Source organism: Sipha flava, unplaced genomic scaffold (genome assembly GCF_003268045.1).
Source record: "Sipha flava isolate LNK unplaced genomic scaffold, YSA_version1 1_pilon_pilon, whole genome shotgun sequence".
NCBI classification, from domain to species: Eukaryota; Metazoa; Arthropoda; class Insecta; order Hemiptera; family Aphididae; genus Sipha; species Sipha flava.
In genome coordinates, this window is record NW_020272783.1 from 4,884,201 (window position 1) to 4,905,230 (window position 21,030).

Consider the following 21,030-nt stretch of genomic DNA (forward strand, 5'->3'; position numbering starts at 1 on the left):
ATATATATATATATATATATATATATATATATATATATATATATATAATGTCTATATTGTGTAGATAATTTAAAAAGTATACATATCCATTGAGAATCATTCAAGATTTTTTTTTTAAACGATATTGTCACAAATCTTAACTAAATATGGGAGTTTATTTATTCCTCCGAAACTGCTTGCTTAGGAAAAAGGTTTATATCGATTCCATCGGCTACTGTTTATATTTTACATATCGATTCCACCGGACGCTGTTGACCCCCTCCCCTCCTTTTAATATTTTATCACACGTCTAAATTTTATAAAATTATAGTAACTGTTTAATTCAATGTAATAAAATAATATAATTCTATGTGTATTTAGGTAAATATTTACCAAGACTTTGAATATGTTTCCACCAATTTTGTCTCAAATTAAATCTGCATCCAACGATCCGTATTCCAAGCCATATTATTTTTGCACCAATATGTATAGATTCTTCAAAATCGGAATCTATTTTTGATGGGGTGAATAATGTATTAATTTCTGAACAATTTTTCATGACATATTTAAACGATCGTATATATTTGTTTGTACATTTGTCTGGTAGTAAAAAGTATACAAGTGAAATATAATGTTCGTTCTTGAAAATGTATTTAGTAAAAAGATGATGAAAATATTTTTAATATTATAAACAGTAACAGGCGGAATCGATAGACATTCTTAATGCAATTTAATTTAAATATTTAATAAATAATTATGGAAAATTATTAATTAAACAAGTATAACTCAACAAAGCTAAAACCAGTCAGAAAAATAAATTTTTATTTTTGTAATTAATTAGAATATTTCGAGTGGTGAAATGTAAAAATAAAACAATCAATTTCTAGGTAATGGTGCTATTTAAAACTATATTCATTCAAATATAATAATGTATATAATGATGTATCAATAGTAAATTTACAAAAGTTAACTTGAAATTTCGTGTTATTGAAATTAATGTAGGTATACAATTAAATAAACATACTATCCTTATTACATTAGTCATAATACTATCAAAACTATTAACTAGTATTGCAAAGATAAGTTAGCTACTCGTATATAGAACTAAACAAACATTTTTCAGTGGTTTTGGTATAATTATATAAAAATAAGATAATAGATGTGTACGTCCTATTTGAGACTATTTTATTTAAAAATAATATACTCAATACTAATTATTATACAAATATATAGATCTCTGACTGAAGACCCAAGATATTAAAAATTCAATTTTATTTTAAAGATATTGATGAAACGAAAAACTTTATAACATTTTTACATGGGTATTAAATTACGTTATTATAGCGTTGATGTGAACACTTCATGTACACCTGAATTAAAAATGAAAAACCATAATTGAGTTACATTATATTCATCAGTTTTTGAAAATTGAAATGTTAACATAAAGTAAAGGCTAGATCAACAGAATCAAAATTAATGTATATTTTTCATGGCTGTAAAATCTAAAATAATAAATTAAATTTTTTAGTATAATTTTTTTAAACACACCAAAAAAGTAAGCACGAATAGCAACGATCAACCGAGAAAGAAAGTCTCAAAGAAAAATAGTATTTTATTTTCTCTGTACCAATTATTATTGTCAGTGGGTGAAAGTCTGGACCAGCTCAATGAGCGAGGTAAAATTCTTATATATTATTATTATGTGCAGAGGTTTTTGTTTTGTATAAATTCGGTATTGTTAATATAAGCGTGACTAATCTGTCAAGGTAAATGCGGCAGGAAAGAAAGGATTGTCTTCTATGGACTGCGGAGACACATATAAGAATGATGTCCAACCATCACGACTAAATGCAAAGCGGAGGAGAATGCTATGTTTTATTGCACCAGTACACTACATATATACACTATATATCTACAACCTATACCACGTTTTTGATAGGTACCAATCCGAAGTTCGTTGGACACGTAATATTCGAGAAAGATTTGGAAACTTTCTAGATTATGGCCAAAATAATAATATTAAAATCATAGTCACCCAGGGATACAGCAATATATTTTATTATTACATTTTGCGACTCTCAATTTTTTAATTTTTCTGATTATTATGAGCTTCTGATCCATGATAAATAAATAAGAGCATTTCATTACTTCACATATTTTATATCGAGTTGGTCTAACACAATATTTCGTAAAGTCACCGTCCTTTAAATTATTGATAAATTCTATACTCGAATTGGAATATGATGCATATATTATTAGAAGTATACAAACTACGATTATACTAACATGTATGATCCCATTTATATAACATAATCAATAGCCGACCCAATTTTACAAACTTCGTTACAATGGTAGTATAACTTACTTTATTGTTATTGATAATATAGTCGATTACAAATAATTAAATAAATTATTTGAAATAATTAAAATTACTAGTTTTTAAATGCACACTAATTAATAATAATTAAGTTGTTATAAGTATAAACTATTATACAGATTATATATATAATTTAGGAAAAAATTAATAAGAACCACTAACATTTTTAATAAACTAAAAATATGTTATTTTTGTATGAAACCAATAAACTACCCTACTGGTTTACAATTTCATGAAAATAAGCAAAGTCATTTATCATAAATGATCCAAATTTAATTTATATATTTAATAATACTACAAAAATATCTCTATTATTATTATTTAATACAACATTATTTATTAAAGCCATTTCATAAAAACACATATTTTATACGCGAATAGGAATACAAAATACTCAGCGGTATATTGTTAACATTTTTATTTTATTACTCTTATTTGGAATAAGTTTTTTCTATTAGTGACAGCAAATTTGTACTGCACAGGGGTAAAAATTGTTAAATATACTTAAAAAACTATTTATTTCTCATAGAATATAATACGTAAGAATGGATACGCAAATGAAACATATACACATACATGATATTCATCATATTTTAACATTCACAATTTAGAAAAGTTTAAATGATAAGTCCGCGTTAGATAGATACGTAATTGTCTCATGGTTCCTCTTTTTTATGTATGTTAATAACATATGTAGTGGGCGTACAACTGCTAAGGATTTGACACGACAATAATTACGTGTCAAGGTCTATTATTATTATTATTATTGTGTCTTCTGTATTTGTCACGTAAAATTATTATAATCATCAAGTGCTAGAAATAATTTATACATTAAAATGTAACACAAGTGTAATTTCAGGAAATGCTAAGATAATAATATATATCTACATAATACTTTATGTACACGAAATAAATTATAACCTTTTAGGTTTTTAAAAAATATTTTAGTGTTTAATAATAATAATAACTAAGAGAAAAACTCTTAGTACGACTACCTTATAGTGTTTAACTTAACTACACCTACAAGAAATGTCTACCTACGCAGATATACCTACATCCGGTTTTTTTGTAGGCAACCGTATTGAGAATAAAACAAAATTTACTGTGCAATGCAAATACTGACAAAGAAAAAAGAAAATAATAAATTATGCTATACGATATAATTACATAATTATATGTTAGTTATATATATATATATATATATATATATTATATATATATTATATACCATAATATATGCTTACCATTGAATAAAACCAACAATACAAATCATAAAGTATACCTATTAAATATTCATAATAAGTACTACAACGTTCGCAGATCATCAAAAAAATGTCCCATGAAAATAATTATTAATATTAATACCAAGACAAAATTAAAAGATAAATCAAATATCAGTATATTAAAAGTAGGTTATTATCAACTTCCAGTTATAGAAAAAATAACCAAACCTAATCAATTTTGAATATTTTTCAGATATTGTTTATAGACTTTATTTTTACATGATTAAGGTTTCAGGTTTTGTAATACAAATCATATTTATCCAAACATTTATTCAACAATACAATCAACACTTATTTCAGTTTCTATAAACAAATAAAATATGTTAATTTTTATTTTGTCCTAAAAAAGTAATACTGATCAGATAGTCATGTGATATTGAATAGGGGGTAAGTTTATATTATTTCAATTAAAGATATACAATAATATTATTGATTCCTATTGTTATGTATATTTTACATACAATACTATTATTTAAAAAATGTATAGTCAATTTTTATGACCACGAAAATAATTATACATATTGTAAGTTTTTAAATCAATATGAGACTTATAGTAAAAGTTATACTCTCATTACAATATATCAGTATTGATTTTTAATCAAATATTAAAAAAAAAATGTATATTCAGTAATTTTTAGTCAACAAAAACATGGAATGGTATACTCATAACGTAAATTTTACATATTATAATATAATATATCTAATATATGTTCATATTATGAACATATATTTTTGTTGCTATATAAAATATGCATTGAAAAACAGTAATTTCACCAACGTCCCCTTAGATTGGTGAGTTACATTATTTATCATTGTCCTTACTTATATCAATAAACAATTTTAATTATGTAGTTTTTTACATACAATTGTGGATCAAATGTATTTTGTTTGGTAAATGTATACAGTCATAATGATTTTTAAACCACGACACCAAATGTTCACAAATAATAAAAAATAATAATAGATATACCTTATCTTTTACTGTGAAAATAAAAAAAAGCTATGGATAATAAGGTAGATAGAATCTCCAGACTCCAAATCCATTAATTTATTATACATTTTAAAAATATAATGTACTGAATTTATGAATAATTATATTCTATAGATACCGTTAGTACATACTTTACCAAATACTTAATGAAAATACGAAAATATTTTACTTAAATATATTTTGAAGGTTAAAATAATCACATTTAATTTATACTTATTACCGTTTTTAGATAAGAATAAGTAACTACATAAACACATACATTTTTTTTACACATAAGAATATACATACATTATGATAAGATTGTACATTATAACTTGTATTAAATACTTTAAGTTATGTACGTAGGTATAGTATAAAATAAACAAAATAAATAAGTGAAATTAAAATGTGAACAAAACAAATTTTTTACTACAATATAATATAGGAAAAAAAATTAAACATGGTAGAAATTTCAATGGCAATGTGTACACGTTTAAAATTTAATTTTTTTTGGAATTTCAAGTATCTGAATATTATTGAAAATAAGAGCAACAAAAAAATACAGGTACGACATATGAGTACTTTAAACTTCAAACCAATTTATAGGAATCTAGAATACTCCGTTACTTCTTTTGAATTCAATCACGATCGTAATGAACACGAATTCCGAACGAACAATCCTATTAAATTACGGTAACACGTAATATACACGCGGAAATTGATGGCCAATGAAATACTATATATATAGATATATTATGTGAGTACGTGTTATTATTTATAAAATCTTGTTCTATGTATATTTGTGTTCTCTAAATGAATATTGCTGGGAGTGAATCAATAAGATAATAATAATAATTTCGAAAAAGTATAACAAGGTTTTATATTAGAAAAAAAAACTGAATAAACAAACGACGATCTCATACGCATGAAAAAAAAGTTAAAGCGCATGCTCGTCACTTCACATTTTCGTTAAATATGTGCAGCAGATGTGCAAGCAGATATAATTCAGAAATTAATGATGTATTGATGACAACTGACGAAATACTCGCCCGTTATAACAACATAAGGCTATATATTACATTAAGCTACAAATAATACAAAACTACACCGATGACTTACGCATTATTATACTAATATAAATCCAACGACGAACCGTTGCGCGATTTCGGAAGTTAAACGGTTTTCGAGCAAATAGTTATACACGCACGGTGACGATTATAGCGCGTGCAGAAGAAGACGTATTTTTTTTTTTATTTTTGGGTTCGTTGTACCTGACACGACAAATCGGCAAGAACGATACGGAGGAAAACCACGACAATTCCGTTTGCTCGTTCGTCCGTGCGACGATGGTATTATATTGTTTACACGGTGAGGCGAGACAGCCGACGACAATAATAGTAAAATAGCAATAGCAATTTTACCGATGATAGAATAAAACATCACACTGTGCGCGTTATTATTATAATATACATTTACTGTGTACAATGTTTCTTTCGTTACACGCGTGTAGCCTCTTTACACGTATATAATATCATATTTTTATTTGACAATTCGTTTTCCTACGATATGCGTGTAAAGATTGCACGTATACAAGTATTCATCCCACTTTCCGATGTATTACGTTATGCGTGTATATAATATATATTTTCGTATTGTACGATTTATTCTGTTTCAACCGGTCGTAACGGTAAACCGGGCATACGAACTAGTAATGCGCCACGCTGTCGAGATTTTCAGCAACAGCGATCGCATAAATGAATACGACGACGCGCGTGGTGGAAAACTACTTTACGCGCATAACAACTGTACGCGTGTGTTTTCGCGTTTCGTTTAGGCTACTATTTACTATATGGCTGATAAAATATTGAATCGTTTACACTCGTGCACTCGTACCATGTACACATACCCAATATAGAGTAACACGATACGTGCCCGCAGGTGTCGCTTCTCAATCCTTGGGAAATAAAAAAAAAGAGGGCCCCGCATAAAATATATAGATTTTTAAATCGAACTTGAAAAAAGTTGGCGATACAACCAACCGCTGTACTTCTTGAAATTTTCTTTTATAATTTTGTTGTTATAACATTTTCTTTAAGGTAATTGGTTTGATGTTAAAAGAATTACGACATGCGTATTACGTTTTATAACTTACGTTCACTCGAAGGTTCACCGGGATAATTATTCGTTTTTCGATTGTCTTTACAGATTGGAGAGAAAAAACGTAAGATTTAAGTTAACTTAATATAACCCAGTATAACTGTGTGTAATCCGAGATTAATATTCATAGAGGTTCACTTGGAACGCTTTTTCTAATGAAATAATCTTTATTCATTGTATATGCTACGTACATTCATTTATAAAATCAAAACTATGTGAACGAAAAGTGTACTGAAAATTATATTATTTTTCGATCAATGATTTAAAGCACGTAAAATAAATGTAATATAAAATTAATATAAAAGTTACATTTCTTCAGAAAAATTTGATTACAATTTTCAATTGTGTTGGATAGGTAATCTAGAATTTATTGAGAGTGAATATAATACAAACAATACATTTTGAGGTAATTGTTTATATACTAGATACATTTTAAGATGGCCATTGCAATATACGATATTATTTTAACACATCACAATATCTATAGTACTGTAGTTTATAACATTGCAATGTGAAAATACAATATTATGGAAATTAAATAACTGATATTAAGCTACACATTTAACTGTGGCAAAACATTTTTCTGATAGTTAGATATTGAATATTTTACCATAGAACACTCAATATAAAAATAATATAAACTACAAAATTTTAAGTTAATAATGTGCAAAACTAATAAAACATAAAACTTACAATATATTTATTAAGCAGAGAATATTGTAAAAGAAACTATTTATTTAATAATAACGTATGATTATTATTGTTTGTTTCTTGTAATGAAATAATATTTCTTTTTAAAATGTCTGATAGTATTATCGCGGGTATTATAATAATTGCACACGTTTAAAGATTTTCAAACATACTATATAATTATATAGATGGTAATAAACAAACATTAGATCTTGAATGAGTGGGTTGATGGGTGTGTATTAATTGTATTAAAACACCAAATGTTAACACAGGAAACAATAATTCGAACAACAATGATTTCAGACAAAAGACGTTTTATGATACTGTAATTTTACTTCTATTCAATAAATGGTTAATCCCGTCAAGCACGTTATTGATCATTAAAAAAATACAATGGAGTTTTGTTTGATCACATAAATTTATTTTCTTGAAAAACATGTTTAACATATCAACACTTAAAATAACTGCAACAAATTTTTAATAAGACATTCTAGTTAGTGATTAGATTTTTTAACATAACAGAGTTGAGTTTTATATTGTATGTTAATATTGATAACGAAATATTTTAAGTATCTACATAATTACATACTTACGTCAATCATGTTAATATAATTTGAGTCAATTAGAATGTATATTATGAGGTATAGAACACATGTACATGAAACTCGAGATGGAACTATTATAAATAAATGTTATAAAATTGTATAAATGATTATGTAGGTATATAAATATCCATGAATAATAGTCATAAAGTAATAATATTTATAAAAAAATGTTTATATATTCTTATTTTAAAAACATATTTTATTTTAACTAAATTAAGTTTTTAATCTTATCGTAAAAGTACCTGTACTCAATGTAGTTTGCTAATAAGTCCTCCTTGACAAAACTAATAAGATTTATGTGACAATAAAATTATATAGTAGGAACTAGTGCAGTGGTTCTTAACCTTTTGAAGATCACGGTTCCCTAATGAAAGATTTTTAGAAATCGTGGACCCCCTCACCAATTTTTTTACGAATTCATTTTTTTACAAAACATCTCATATTATCAAAACTAAAATTATAATAATTATATTATACGTAATAATAAATTACATAAGTAAACAACAAAACATACAAATTTATAATTATTTTTATTACATTTAATTTATCAGTTAATTTAAATTTAATAAATTTAGTTTTAATTTTTTTTTTTTTAATAAACTTAAAATATTATTTTTATTTACTTAATGTGATGGTTGGTTTTGTAATTGAGACACAAGTTTTTGAATATCGTAATAAAGATAAAATCTATCTCTTATAGAATAAAATATATTATATATGAAAAAAAAATAATAACAATCCAATAATATTGTAATAATGCACTCATGTCACGTATTGACGTATGTTACGTGTTAAAGCTATAGCAGACCCCCGACATTAGTATCGCAGACCCCTAAGGGGCCATAGACCACAGGTTAAGAACCGCAAAAATAGTGTATACGAAATGAAATATTACGCTAGACAAAGTTATATTAAAGAGATTATAGATTATTTTGAAAATAATTTCTTAAGGGTGAAACCAATCTACTAAAATATAATCAACCCCTAAGTTATATCTTATATCTATAGATAACGATTGGTCGTTTCAAAAACAAACATAAAATTATCTATAAATACTTTTACATTTTCTTTTGATGAAAAATTGAAATATAGTTATTTACATATTGTTGGACTAAGAAATGTATTCAAAATAAGTTGCATTTTAATATTTTTAGTGTAAATTAAGAATAATTTTATTAAATTAGAAGCTGCAGCTATTGACCTAAAGAACTTGGTTGGGCCACAAGGCACAATACACTAGAGTACACTAGACGTGCGCACATCTGTACTTCAGGAGGTGCCTATTATACTTTTGGGCCCTATCTTAACAAAACATATAGGTTTATTTAATAAATTATAATGCATAAATAATTAAATAAACAGAACTTTAATTTTAATTTAATATTGTGGTACATTAGTCCCAATGAATCTGCTTTCCGTGAATCTCGTATAGTTTCCTCAGAAAGTTTCAATTATTTAGGATTTGTAATTTTATAGTCCATTTTAAATCTTATATTTAATTTGAGTAACATCAGTTAAAATACGGACCCTTACTCTTAGACATAAATTATAGGGACCCATTTAAAAAATTTCGGGGGTGCCCGGGCACACCCGGCACTCATCTGTGTGCCAGAGGTCTTTAATTTTTAAATTAATCAAAAGTAATAGTATTCTTTTGTATTCAAAATATACTTTTAGTTTAAATTAATTGTAATAATATATAGGTACATACAATTGTAACATAAAAATCATAGTATATCAGGGATATTTTATTTATAGTAAGAATATAATACAAATTGTACTATTATTTTGATTCTTATAGCGAAAACAGAAATTTTATTTGTTTAAAAAAATTTAACAATTTTCGTGGATTTTTCTTAGGTTTGGAAAAATTTCTGAAAAACTTAGATTTTTATATTATCTAGGTACTATGTTTATATATTTTTTGAATTATGAAATAAAAATAAATACAATTATTCTAAAAAAATTAATATATATATATATATATTAAAATTGAACAAGATAACGGTATAGTAGTTATAATTAAAAACGAAACACATAAATCGTAAAAAAATGGTCAATTTATAATGTTGAAACCATCCCCGTTATTACAGCTCTTAATGAATTAGAAAACTATCACAACCAAAATTTTAACATTTTCTTGGATTCTCTAAACACTATAATCAATATTCAAAATAATTTTCACACCAATGATAACACAACTAATAAAATAAATAATGTTCAACATTTAAAAGCATAAAACAAGAATATCCAGTTTTTTTTTTTTTTGTTAACGGGACATTGAAGGAAACAAATTAGCTAATATACATGTTAAAAATACAAAGCTTCCGAACTAAAATATAATACAGAAATAGACACAAAAATCATATAAAATTAATCCTGCAAAATATCTGTAAAAAATCACTAGTTAAATCAATAGACAGAACTAAGAGAAATAAAATAGAATATTAATCCCAGACTAAGAGAAATAAAATAGAATATTAATCCCAGGAAGTAATCAAAAACATTAAGAAAAACAGAAATAACCATAAATCTCTTAATAAACCAACTGAGAATTGGCCACAAACATCTTACATACGGTGATCTTAAGCAAAACAACCCACCATTCAAATGCGTTTCGTGTGAAATGATACTAACGGTTAAACATATAATGACGGAATGCAGAGCAAACGGAGAAAAAAGAAAATAATACGAAATAGACAAGAACCTCTTTGAAACAATTGGTCCCGAATACCAATCCAAGAGCTATCATCGAATTTCTCAAGAGTACAGAAATATTTTAATACATATAATATTAATAATAATAATGTCAATAGTTGCCATACTGTATATAACAAACTTACTGAAAATAATGTAAATATTCATCAGAACTAATGGTCGTTGCTGTCGAAGCTAAAGTTCAATAAAAAAAAAAAATTAAAAAAATATATACGAGGAAAAATAATCAAAGGAAGGCTGAATATCTAAATTTAAAACGGTATTTATTTCCTATAGAAATTAGTTGTATTTACCATACGATTGCAAGTTTGCCAATTACCAATGGATGTAATCCAAATATATACGATACTCATAGTCATAACAGTAAGTTGAAAATCAATTTTTCAGTTATTAATAGGTATATATATTTTACTTATGGGTTAGAAAGTATATTTTTTTAATTTTCAAGTTATTTTTAAATACTAAAATATTTATCAACGTAGGATATTAAATTATTGTTGTACTAAAAATTATAATATTTAAACTATATATATTTAATCACTAATATGATATTGATCTTAGAACTCCATTCATTAACTTCATAAAATATATTTACCAATGATCGGTAATAGGGAAAAAAACAATCATTGCAAAAACACAAACCGGTTAGGAGAATCGTAATATATGAATAAATTGAAGTATTTAGGTACCAAAATTCTATTTCTACTTTGTCGAACATGTTACTAGATAATAATAGAAAAAAAATCCAACAATTTAAAATTATACCGATCACCTACTTGCACATGTAAATGCGTAATACAAAATTTAACATCATTAAAACAAAACATGGCAAAAAAATAAAATCGTAACTATTATTAAATATTGGACCAAACGCATTACATAATACTTCACATAATACACATTAACTATAACAATAAGAATTCCCAAAAATTTCCCATGAAAGGATAATTACAACGATTATAATTTACAAAAAGCTTTAGTAACAATTATTAATTATTATTGTTCTGCATAGATTTAGTAATAAATAAAAGACAGAACAAACCGCTAACTTATGTTGGATTCAATTGAAAGTGCTCACTCGGGAGATTATAAGTCAACGCACGGATACGGATTCTGACTTCCAGTGACCTGAAGTGGCAAGCAGATTTGCTACGAGCATCACACATACGTAAATAATTTGTTGAGAAGCCAAACAATGCTGACGTCTAACCGGTTTCTTAACGATTCTTTTAAGGGGCGGGGAAGGACATTGAAAATTCACAAAAAAATTGGGTCAATTGGTCACAATATATAGCGGAAGAAGTATTTTATTTTTATTCATGGTCATCACTAACATTTTAATTTTTCGGATTAAATAGTACATTACATATATTTGTTATTAGATATCACTTTTTACAAACTTATTCATCAAATACTAGATGATACAGAAATACAGAAGATCTAAATAAAATTATTTCAATAAACAATTTGATTAAAATATATTTTAAAAAAAAAGTACCCATGAAATTCACTGATTATTTTACACTCATTTATAACATTTAAATCAACAACTACCAGTAACTTAAGTAAAAATTAGTATTGGGTAAATATTTTACTTGTAAAATGTGTATAAATATATATATATATATATATATATATATATATAGGTATTATAATATATGCTAATGTATTATAAAGTTATCTGTATACATATAATAATTTGATATATTGATATACATGTTAATTTCAACAGAGCTGTATAATCCATAAATGGCATTATCATTACAGGAGTTAATATTTGTGTGTGTACATATATATATATATATATGTGTGAAAACTCAATTTTCAATATATTAGTTATTCAGTTATTCAAATATTGTTTCTGGACAATAGCTTACTAAAATAAAAAATAATCTAAATATCTTTGATAAGTAAAACTACATCTTTTTAAATAATTAGACGGTTATGTAGATGTCAGAGATACATCAACTATGTCAATAAAAACACAAAACTATTATCATTATTTTTCCTAAGACACACATGAAAAAATGTTCACTACTAATCATAATTTTTATAATTTATTCATATATGTCACTTACTCCATATACATCTTTAAATTTATTGTAATTGTTAATGAAACCTAATAAATATTGTATACATATCATTCCAAATAATTAATTATCAAATGAGTTTGATTAATACAAAATTAAATTTTCCAGCATCATAAAAATAATTATAAGATAAGAAATAAATTACAATCATTATATTCAATTAAAGTCTATTATTGCAAATATAATAACTAAGTTATAATTGTTAACAATTTAAAAATAAATTCTTAGATAGCAACTAAAAAAAAAAATCAGTTGTTAGATAGCCTGTAGTAAGATGATAATTTAATATCAGAAAAATAGTATATTATTTTATACGAATGTGAATTAAAAGCATTAAAACATATCAAAAAATAAAAATTAAAGTATCGAAACAGAACTAAATGCAAAGTTGAATGGAAAAATATATCACTATTCAATTGAACTTACAATACATATTTGGTAACAATTAATTATAAATCACTGCCACCCAAAGGTAATCAAAATGAGAATAATGGGTGGAGTAACTAAAATAACAGACTTACCTTCAATACAAACGACATGGTCTCTGACTTGTTGAGCAACAATTGGATCGGGTATGAGCTCGATGAGATCATAAATGGCGTATATGGACGGGTGAACGCTCTCAAAACGCTGGATTTCTTTGCAGATGGCCAGGGAATTGTTGGAGAACGACGAATGGTTGTGGTAGTAGGATGGACGGTTGCTCATGGTTCGGTCACGTCACGCACACATCACTGGATCGACAAGAACAAAACGTGGTAATGGTCAGACGGACGACGAACGATGAAACAAATATGTGCGACGGTTCGGTAAACGATGAGAGGGTCAAAGAAAAAAATAATAATAATAATGTCAACACCGACACAACACCGGCCCCGCGTTTGGCGTCCGTGGGTGTAACGGCACAAAAAACTCGCAGACAAAACGGCCCGGACGTGTGCGTGAGTGGTTGTACCTGCTGCTGCTTCGAAATAACCGTGGTTGCGTTGTGATCACGTCGGCCGGACGGATATGTGCGTGAAAACTACGACAGCCGAACGAATGTAAGACGGAAAACATAGACCGCGAGACATTCCGCTGTGGATGCGCGACGACCGTATCACTCGGAGCCAACGGATTGTAATCAGACGCTCATACAAATAAACAAAACGCTATCTCGGCCCAGTTGTTGTTATCCGTGTTTACCATTCTGTGGTATGTCACCACGCATGCGCAGAAAGTCTGCCGCGCATCGGTTCGTCCGGGCACTGCTCCAGTCTCGCATAGATGTCGTGCCATGCGTCCAACAGAGAGCGCTCCGTCCGCGGCCCGCGTGTGTTTGAATAATCCCACACTGGTAGTCCGTTATCATGCGAACGCGTTTTCTCTACCTATAGCGTTTCTCCGAATCGAAAATAGTCATACACTTTTGCACACATTTCGCAATAATAACATCCCGGGCAAGCGTAATTATTCACAATTATATTTGATAATTTATAGTTAAATTCTTTCATACATTAGTATTTTTAATAAGATCATTGACCGCCCATAATTTTTTATTTATTCTCTCCTCGTCCACGGACGCAAACTGCAACCATTCCGATGCATTAAAGTCATAATCATCCGCGAAAAATACCAATGGTGAATATTACATGATAGAAATCCTTTTGAACGACGACAGCGAAATATAAATATATATAAATTATCGATATGAACATGAATTTACGAGTATTCATTTAATAAAAAATTCGTAAGCAATTAACTAATTTTATATAATTTATAATTTACATATTTAATTAAACGGAATATATTTTTTCTCTAGCAATTATCGCTTTTTATCTAGTTAAATTATTAGAGTAAACACTGATATAAAATATACACTGAGATTGGACTCAAATAGATTATTCTAGATATATTCGCCTAATTAAATATACCATTTAGAGCACGGTAATTTGTTTTTTTTTGTAAACTTTACATATTATATTTTTTTACACATATTTGTTCGTAATTATGTCAACAATATGCAATGCTGTATGGAGCAAGGATATTCGACTTGATTTGTTGAACGAAAAAATACAAAGAATTTCCAATGACAATGTGATCAGTACTGCATCTATTCGATCAATTGAGAGAAATATATTCTATAAAATGTACATAGATCACAGACGTATCTAGAAAGATTTGCTCTATTTGCTTTTTATGATTGCTCTACTTAGAGAACTTGTGTTTAATTTTGTGAAAACATACGTTTAGTGAAATCTAGTTACACCAATCAAACTCTAGCTGTATTTCTCTCTATATTGTGCAAGTACCTTATTAACAAATAAATAATAATCATTACGTAAATTAATTGTATAAAATAACAATACAAATAAAAAATTAAAAATAAATCAATTTTTTTAATTTACAAAGAGAACATGAAATTTTTTAAAACAGGGCGTGGAACAAAAAATTTGGGAATCACTATGTGTAACGGTTTAGCCACAAAATATCAATGATATAAGTTCAATCGATAGCAACCGAAAGCCAAAAACTGAAATTTATAATAAAAATATAATACTACACTTCTTTGTTGTCTACTAATCTTTACACAGAACTAGTTTAAAATTGTACCACATCGTATACTGTCATTATACTGTGGTTCCACCAGTTAGTGACAAATATTATGATACAAATTAAACTTCCTATTTTTTTAATCCTACATTTTTACTAATTGCAATTGAACTATAATTCTCATATACATCCCTCAATCATATTTTATAAATAGTCAGATTATATCAAAAATATACACTCTTATGTCACATTTAACTTAGTTCAAATAATAATTATACATAAAACACTAATTTTAAAATTTAAAAATACATATAATATATAATAATATTATATAATATTATTATGTAACGTCTGTCAAATGGTTATTATTTAAATTACAAATTTACACTAGATTATGTTGAGCTATTAATAGCGCGAGGTCGTATAAAATGCTTATAATAAATCCATTATAATAATCTTTTTTTGATTACCCGTTATTAAATCTAAATATTTATATTTCGTTTTTGCTTAACTGCTATATGCATTACGATTAGCATACATATCAATATGATTAATGAATGTTGTAAATATATTGATACAATCATTAGATTTAAGCTTTTATTCATCAAGTTTTTATTTTTTTATTTTTTATAATTAGTTATCAACACTTCAGGCAATAAAACAGCATTAAAAATTTTATCGTCTCTGAAAAATTCGTAAAATGACAGATCTGTGTATTAAAATAATAACACTAATTTCCACGCAATATTTATTAATTAAAATGAATCATATTTTTAACTATTTTCTATTTTCTGTATAATGTAATAAAAAATAAGTGATATCAATTATTATATTTATTTTACTTGTTGATGGTGATTAATAATTGATTAAACCATGATTTTAAATACAAATTATTGCATTTAAAAAATATAATTTAAAGTCCAATACATGTATTATGTTGATTTTTGTTGTAATGTCTAATGACTAAAACAAAAAATAGTAAAAAAAAAATATTATGTCTAGAGGTGGACTGTAAGTAACTGTCTTTTATTTTTAGTTTTAGTCAAAATAATAACTAATATTTTCTTAACACTCATAAAAGTAATTGGACTTGGATCAGACATAGCTTTGTTAGTACACGATTGTTAATAAGAATACCTATATCTTAAACAATTGGTTTCATTAACTATTACCACACTTATATACTATATTTACGATAATATTTATGGAAAATATATAATATATAACTACCTAAAAAACTATACACATCATTAGTGGTAATACATAATTGTTGTAATGAAAATAACAATATTATTAGTATTGATATAATAAAATGAATGATTGCTAATTTCATAAGCAGTTAATTATTCTTTACTGTTTTATATTTGAAATGAATATTAAAAACTTTATACTGAAAGTTTTAACTAAAAAAAAAAAAAAATATATATATATATACTACAAACTTTTATAATTAATTACTTATGATAAAGTTATCATTCATTATTGGGATAGTAATTAAGACGTTTTAATTCTACGGAAGTATAATTTAAATAATAACGAGACATTTTTTTGAAACAAATAATTGTATTGTTATAATGTGTAGTACAGTGACAAACAAATAAAAATTCATATTCCCATGTTACATTACTTTGGAATAAAATACTTTTTTTGATTTTAATTGTAGTTGAATATAAGATTAGCTAATGATCGTATAATTAATATCCATCCAATTGATATTAATAACATATCATACAGGTGTGTACCTTATAAAAATAAATCTTTATTCATTTTCATAGTAAAAGGTTTTTAGAAGTTTTTAATAACTGTTAGAAAACGATATGGTATGAGCTCTTCTACCATTTTCAGGAGATACTTGAAAGATAAGTAGGATTTTAAATAAAAACACGAATTTGACGTTTTTAACATTGTAATAATATAACACACAATAATCATTATGACACGGGGTTTATTTTTAGCAATGCGTATTGATAAGTACATATTATACTTGTATATTTAGTTATATCATATTCATAAACCTCCAAAACGTTATAAATCCATAATTTTAAATATAAATACAAATCTTTTTTTTTTTTTAATTTTCCGCCATATGGATAAGTATTGAGTATCATTTACCGTATCAACCATACAACATGGTTTTATAATATTACCATTTAACATCCTTCGAATGCAATACACAATTAAATCATATAAATTAGCAACGAATTTATAATACCCATTATAAATTCAACGACTTCAATGTTTTTTTCTTATATTTATAATTATTTTCAAATCCGACATTATTATCGCCATATAACGCGTCAAAACAAACCCTTTTAAGTCCAGTTTTCAGTGACAATAAATAAATGATATTATCAAAAGAAGAAAAAACAAATGTAAATTCGATGATATGGCGGAAAATTATTATACACTAAAAGTCATGTATGGTCCCACACACGTCCAAATCAGACATTATCTAAAAAAAAAAACTAATCGGAGTCAAATTACTTATTTAAACTAATGAGTCTGTCATTTTGGTCTAAGCTTTGATATCAATCCAAAAGCATTGAATAATATATGGAAGAAAAGCTAAGTTTTTCTAAATAAAATCAAACTTCCATATTAGTATATTACTTTAGATTTTTAGGGAAATATAAATTTAAGTCAATTTTCAAGGACAAATCTGTTCACATTTCGTTTTTCATAATATACGAGCTTGTTACTTGTAATAAACCGCACTGTATGGGAATATGAAATGTAATACTGAAATATGTTCAGTGTTGTTGTTTCGACGTGTGTGTCACCTTGTAAGAAATTACATTTAATATTTTACGAATATGTACCTATTTTTCATATACTTTTTACGTTATTTATAGTACTATATTTTAACAAAGAATTAAATTAATATAGTATTATTATATAACATTCAAATATTGAATGTTAATACTGTAAAATAGATTTAATATAATATTATAGAACCTCGAGATCGATATAGATATTAGATATATAATTATAGTACACATATGAGTACTAAATTTTCAAATAAAGAAACTATATCGTTTTCAAGGCTACAAACGAATTGTGTCTAGAGTATTTTTTCGGGTTACACGTGTTGTGTCCGATGGACTATTTTGGGTTACAGGAATTATGTCCCGAAAAATAAAATATACAGGTTTTTACATAAGTTGTATACACAAATTGGTACATTTTCAATTACAATATTGAACATATGTTATCCATATAACATTATACACAAGAATAAAAGTTGTTGTTAAATTAATTTTTAATAATAATTATGTATCTGTATATGATAATAATAATAATAATAATTGTAAGTATTTTCAAAAATAATAATATCTAAAAAAATATGAATTTGTAAATAATAATGATCGTAAACGTACAATGACAATAATAATGGGCAGAATCGATTTTTATTTAGTAAAAGGATTATACAATATACTTAGGTATTTACATAACAATATAATGGATACACTTCTGGATTTGAATTTATAAAAACATTTTCATTTCAATTTATGAAACAATATATAATATCCTTGTGTAAAATATCGATTTAAATTTATCTTTCTTTTAAGACACAACTCGTGTACCTCATTTTTATCATTGAGACACATCTCTTTTACCAGAATTTCGTCGAAACACAATTCGTTAACTGCTGTTTTCAATACGGTCTTCTATAAACTATTATCCTGTTGTTTTCTTATTTCACAGAATTATGAATTGTTATATTATTATTCTAAAATACAATGGATGCTAGTTTAAAATAGTTTTGCAATATAGGTACATGATTATATTTTTATACTAATTAAAACATACACAAATCACACGCCTTTAAATTATGTTACGAAATAACATTAAAAATGAAATACAAATCGATTGGAATTTTTATTTAATATTAAATATTAGTATTAAACTACAGCTATTCATTATATGTATCATTTATATTTCTTAAATATCTAATCAACACGTATAATATAATATAATTATAACAATCTCTAACTGCAGCCTTCGGCGTTAAATTTCATATTGTTTGTACATCGAGTAAATGTTTATGGTTAAATTTCTTCCGCCCTGTATACTGTGAGCGCTGAACACACGTACAATACTCAACGATATTTTATATTTATTATTTAATAATATTATGCCTTATTGTCTTGATCAAAAATACAACGTACATTATCTAAGGGGATCTATAACTATGCATTGTGATTCAATCGTATAACACATACAACATAAATTATATGCAATCAATATCGTTTCATTTCAACAGTCCAATTGTATAACAGGTAGTACCCCTATTTGTTTTATATAATATAGTCTCAAAATACATACTTAACTGAAATTAAAATTAAATTAAAACGTATACAATATTTTCATGTAATATCATATTATTTCTTTCTAAGATATTTTAATCCGAAATCGCAGTTTTAACGAATGACTATATTATATACGAATTGAAACACTTCTGCAATAGTTTGTAGAATCGTTAAACTTTTACTGTTGTTCGTTATTAATACAAAAAAATAAATAAAATTGTATTTACCAATATTGGTATTATTCTGCATGCGTCGTATGTGCTTAATTATTACACATTAACTAAATATTTCTTATTTACTGGGTATTTAGATAATACTATAATATTAATTCATAATAATACATTTAGATAATAGTTTAAATACAGGACTAACATGGACACAAACACACACACATATTAAGTTCGATAACAATAACAATAATCATTATTATTATTATTATTATTTTTAATTTTATTTTCTAATAGTATATACGTGTATAAATATATACTTAAAAAAAAACTTATACAAAAAATAATATAAAAATATTTTTCCTTGTATAACGAATTTCGTAGTGGAAGTATTAATTTTGAATTTTGAGTTGATTAAAACGACTCGGACACGGCGACGTGGTGACAGCACGTGACAACACTCGACGATGAGGTCGCTAGCCGTATAATAATAACATTAACGGTAATAATATAATGTATGCTTAACAAGTAAACGTGGTGCGCACGTTTTGACACCTGCGCCGTATGTCCTCGTGGGACGTCCGGAACTGTTCTTTATATCGTTTTCTCTTCGTCTCCTGCAACAGTAGTAGAAGACAGTAGGTTGCAGTCGTTGCATTCGCAGTACAGATTTTGTACGCGGTAGAAGTGTTCAGGTGTCGTGTTTTAGTGGTATTAACGGTTGTAGGTACATGCTCCATTTCATCGCGTTCCTCGTGCAACACCTTCCGGCTGTTGTTCCGGTAACTCGATGGTTACCGCAGCGTCCGGGCTGCTACTCACGGCCGAGTGATGAACCAGCGCTTTGTGCTCGATACGACTCACCGACGACGCTTTCGACTTGTCTTTGGAATTCAACGTGCTTTGGCTGTTTCTGGAACATTCTTCCTGCGAACAAGCGACACATAAAACAATCCTTGACGATTTACAGTGCAGGCGTGTCTTACATTTGGCGACGGTTAGGTTAGAAATCCGGAATTTAATATTTTATCTGTCGAGGAGATTCGACTATATTGGAAAATAGCAAAAAACGGTTAAACTCTCTTTCATTTCGTATAATGTAATTTAGTGGAATTCTGGTAGAGAAAAAAAATATTACGTAATAGTAATATA

General features: G+C 26.5%; 2 protein-coding genes across 4 annotated transcripts in view; both read right to left on the minus strand.

Annotated features, from left to right (window-relative positions):
* LOC112681984 (centaurin-gamma-1A) overlaps positions 1 to 14,011 on the minus strand; it is a 75,267-nt gene extending 61,256 nt beyond the window's left edge. For both annotated transcript variants that reach the window (XR_003148448.1, XM_025552385.1), the window contains exon 1: positions 13,391 to 14,011. Coding sequence is in view for 1 of the 2 variants with exons in the window: in XM_025552385.1 (XP_025408170.1) it covers positions 13,391 to 13,577 (187 nt within the window). In the remaining variant the exon portion in view is untranslated. The remainder of the gene's footprint in view (positions 1 to 13,390) is intronic.
* A 6,175-nt stretch (positions 14,012 to 20,186) lies between these two features.
* The window catches only part of LOC112681998, a 30,630-nt gene continuing 29,786 nt past the window's right edge, over positions 20,187 to 21,030 (minus strand). Inside the window, exon 6 of one of the 2 annotated variants that reach the window (XM_025552425.1) lies at positions 20,187 to 20,805. In XM_025552425.1, the coding sequence (XP_025408210.1) occupies positions 20,620 to 20,805 (186 nt within the window). In that variant the 3' untranslated portion in view covers positions 20,187 to 20,619. The other variant, XM_025552426.1, reaches the window with a different exon arrangement.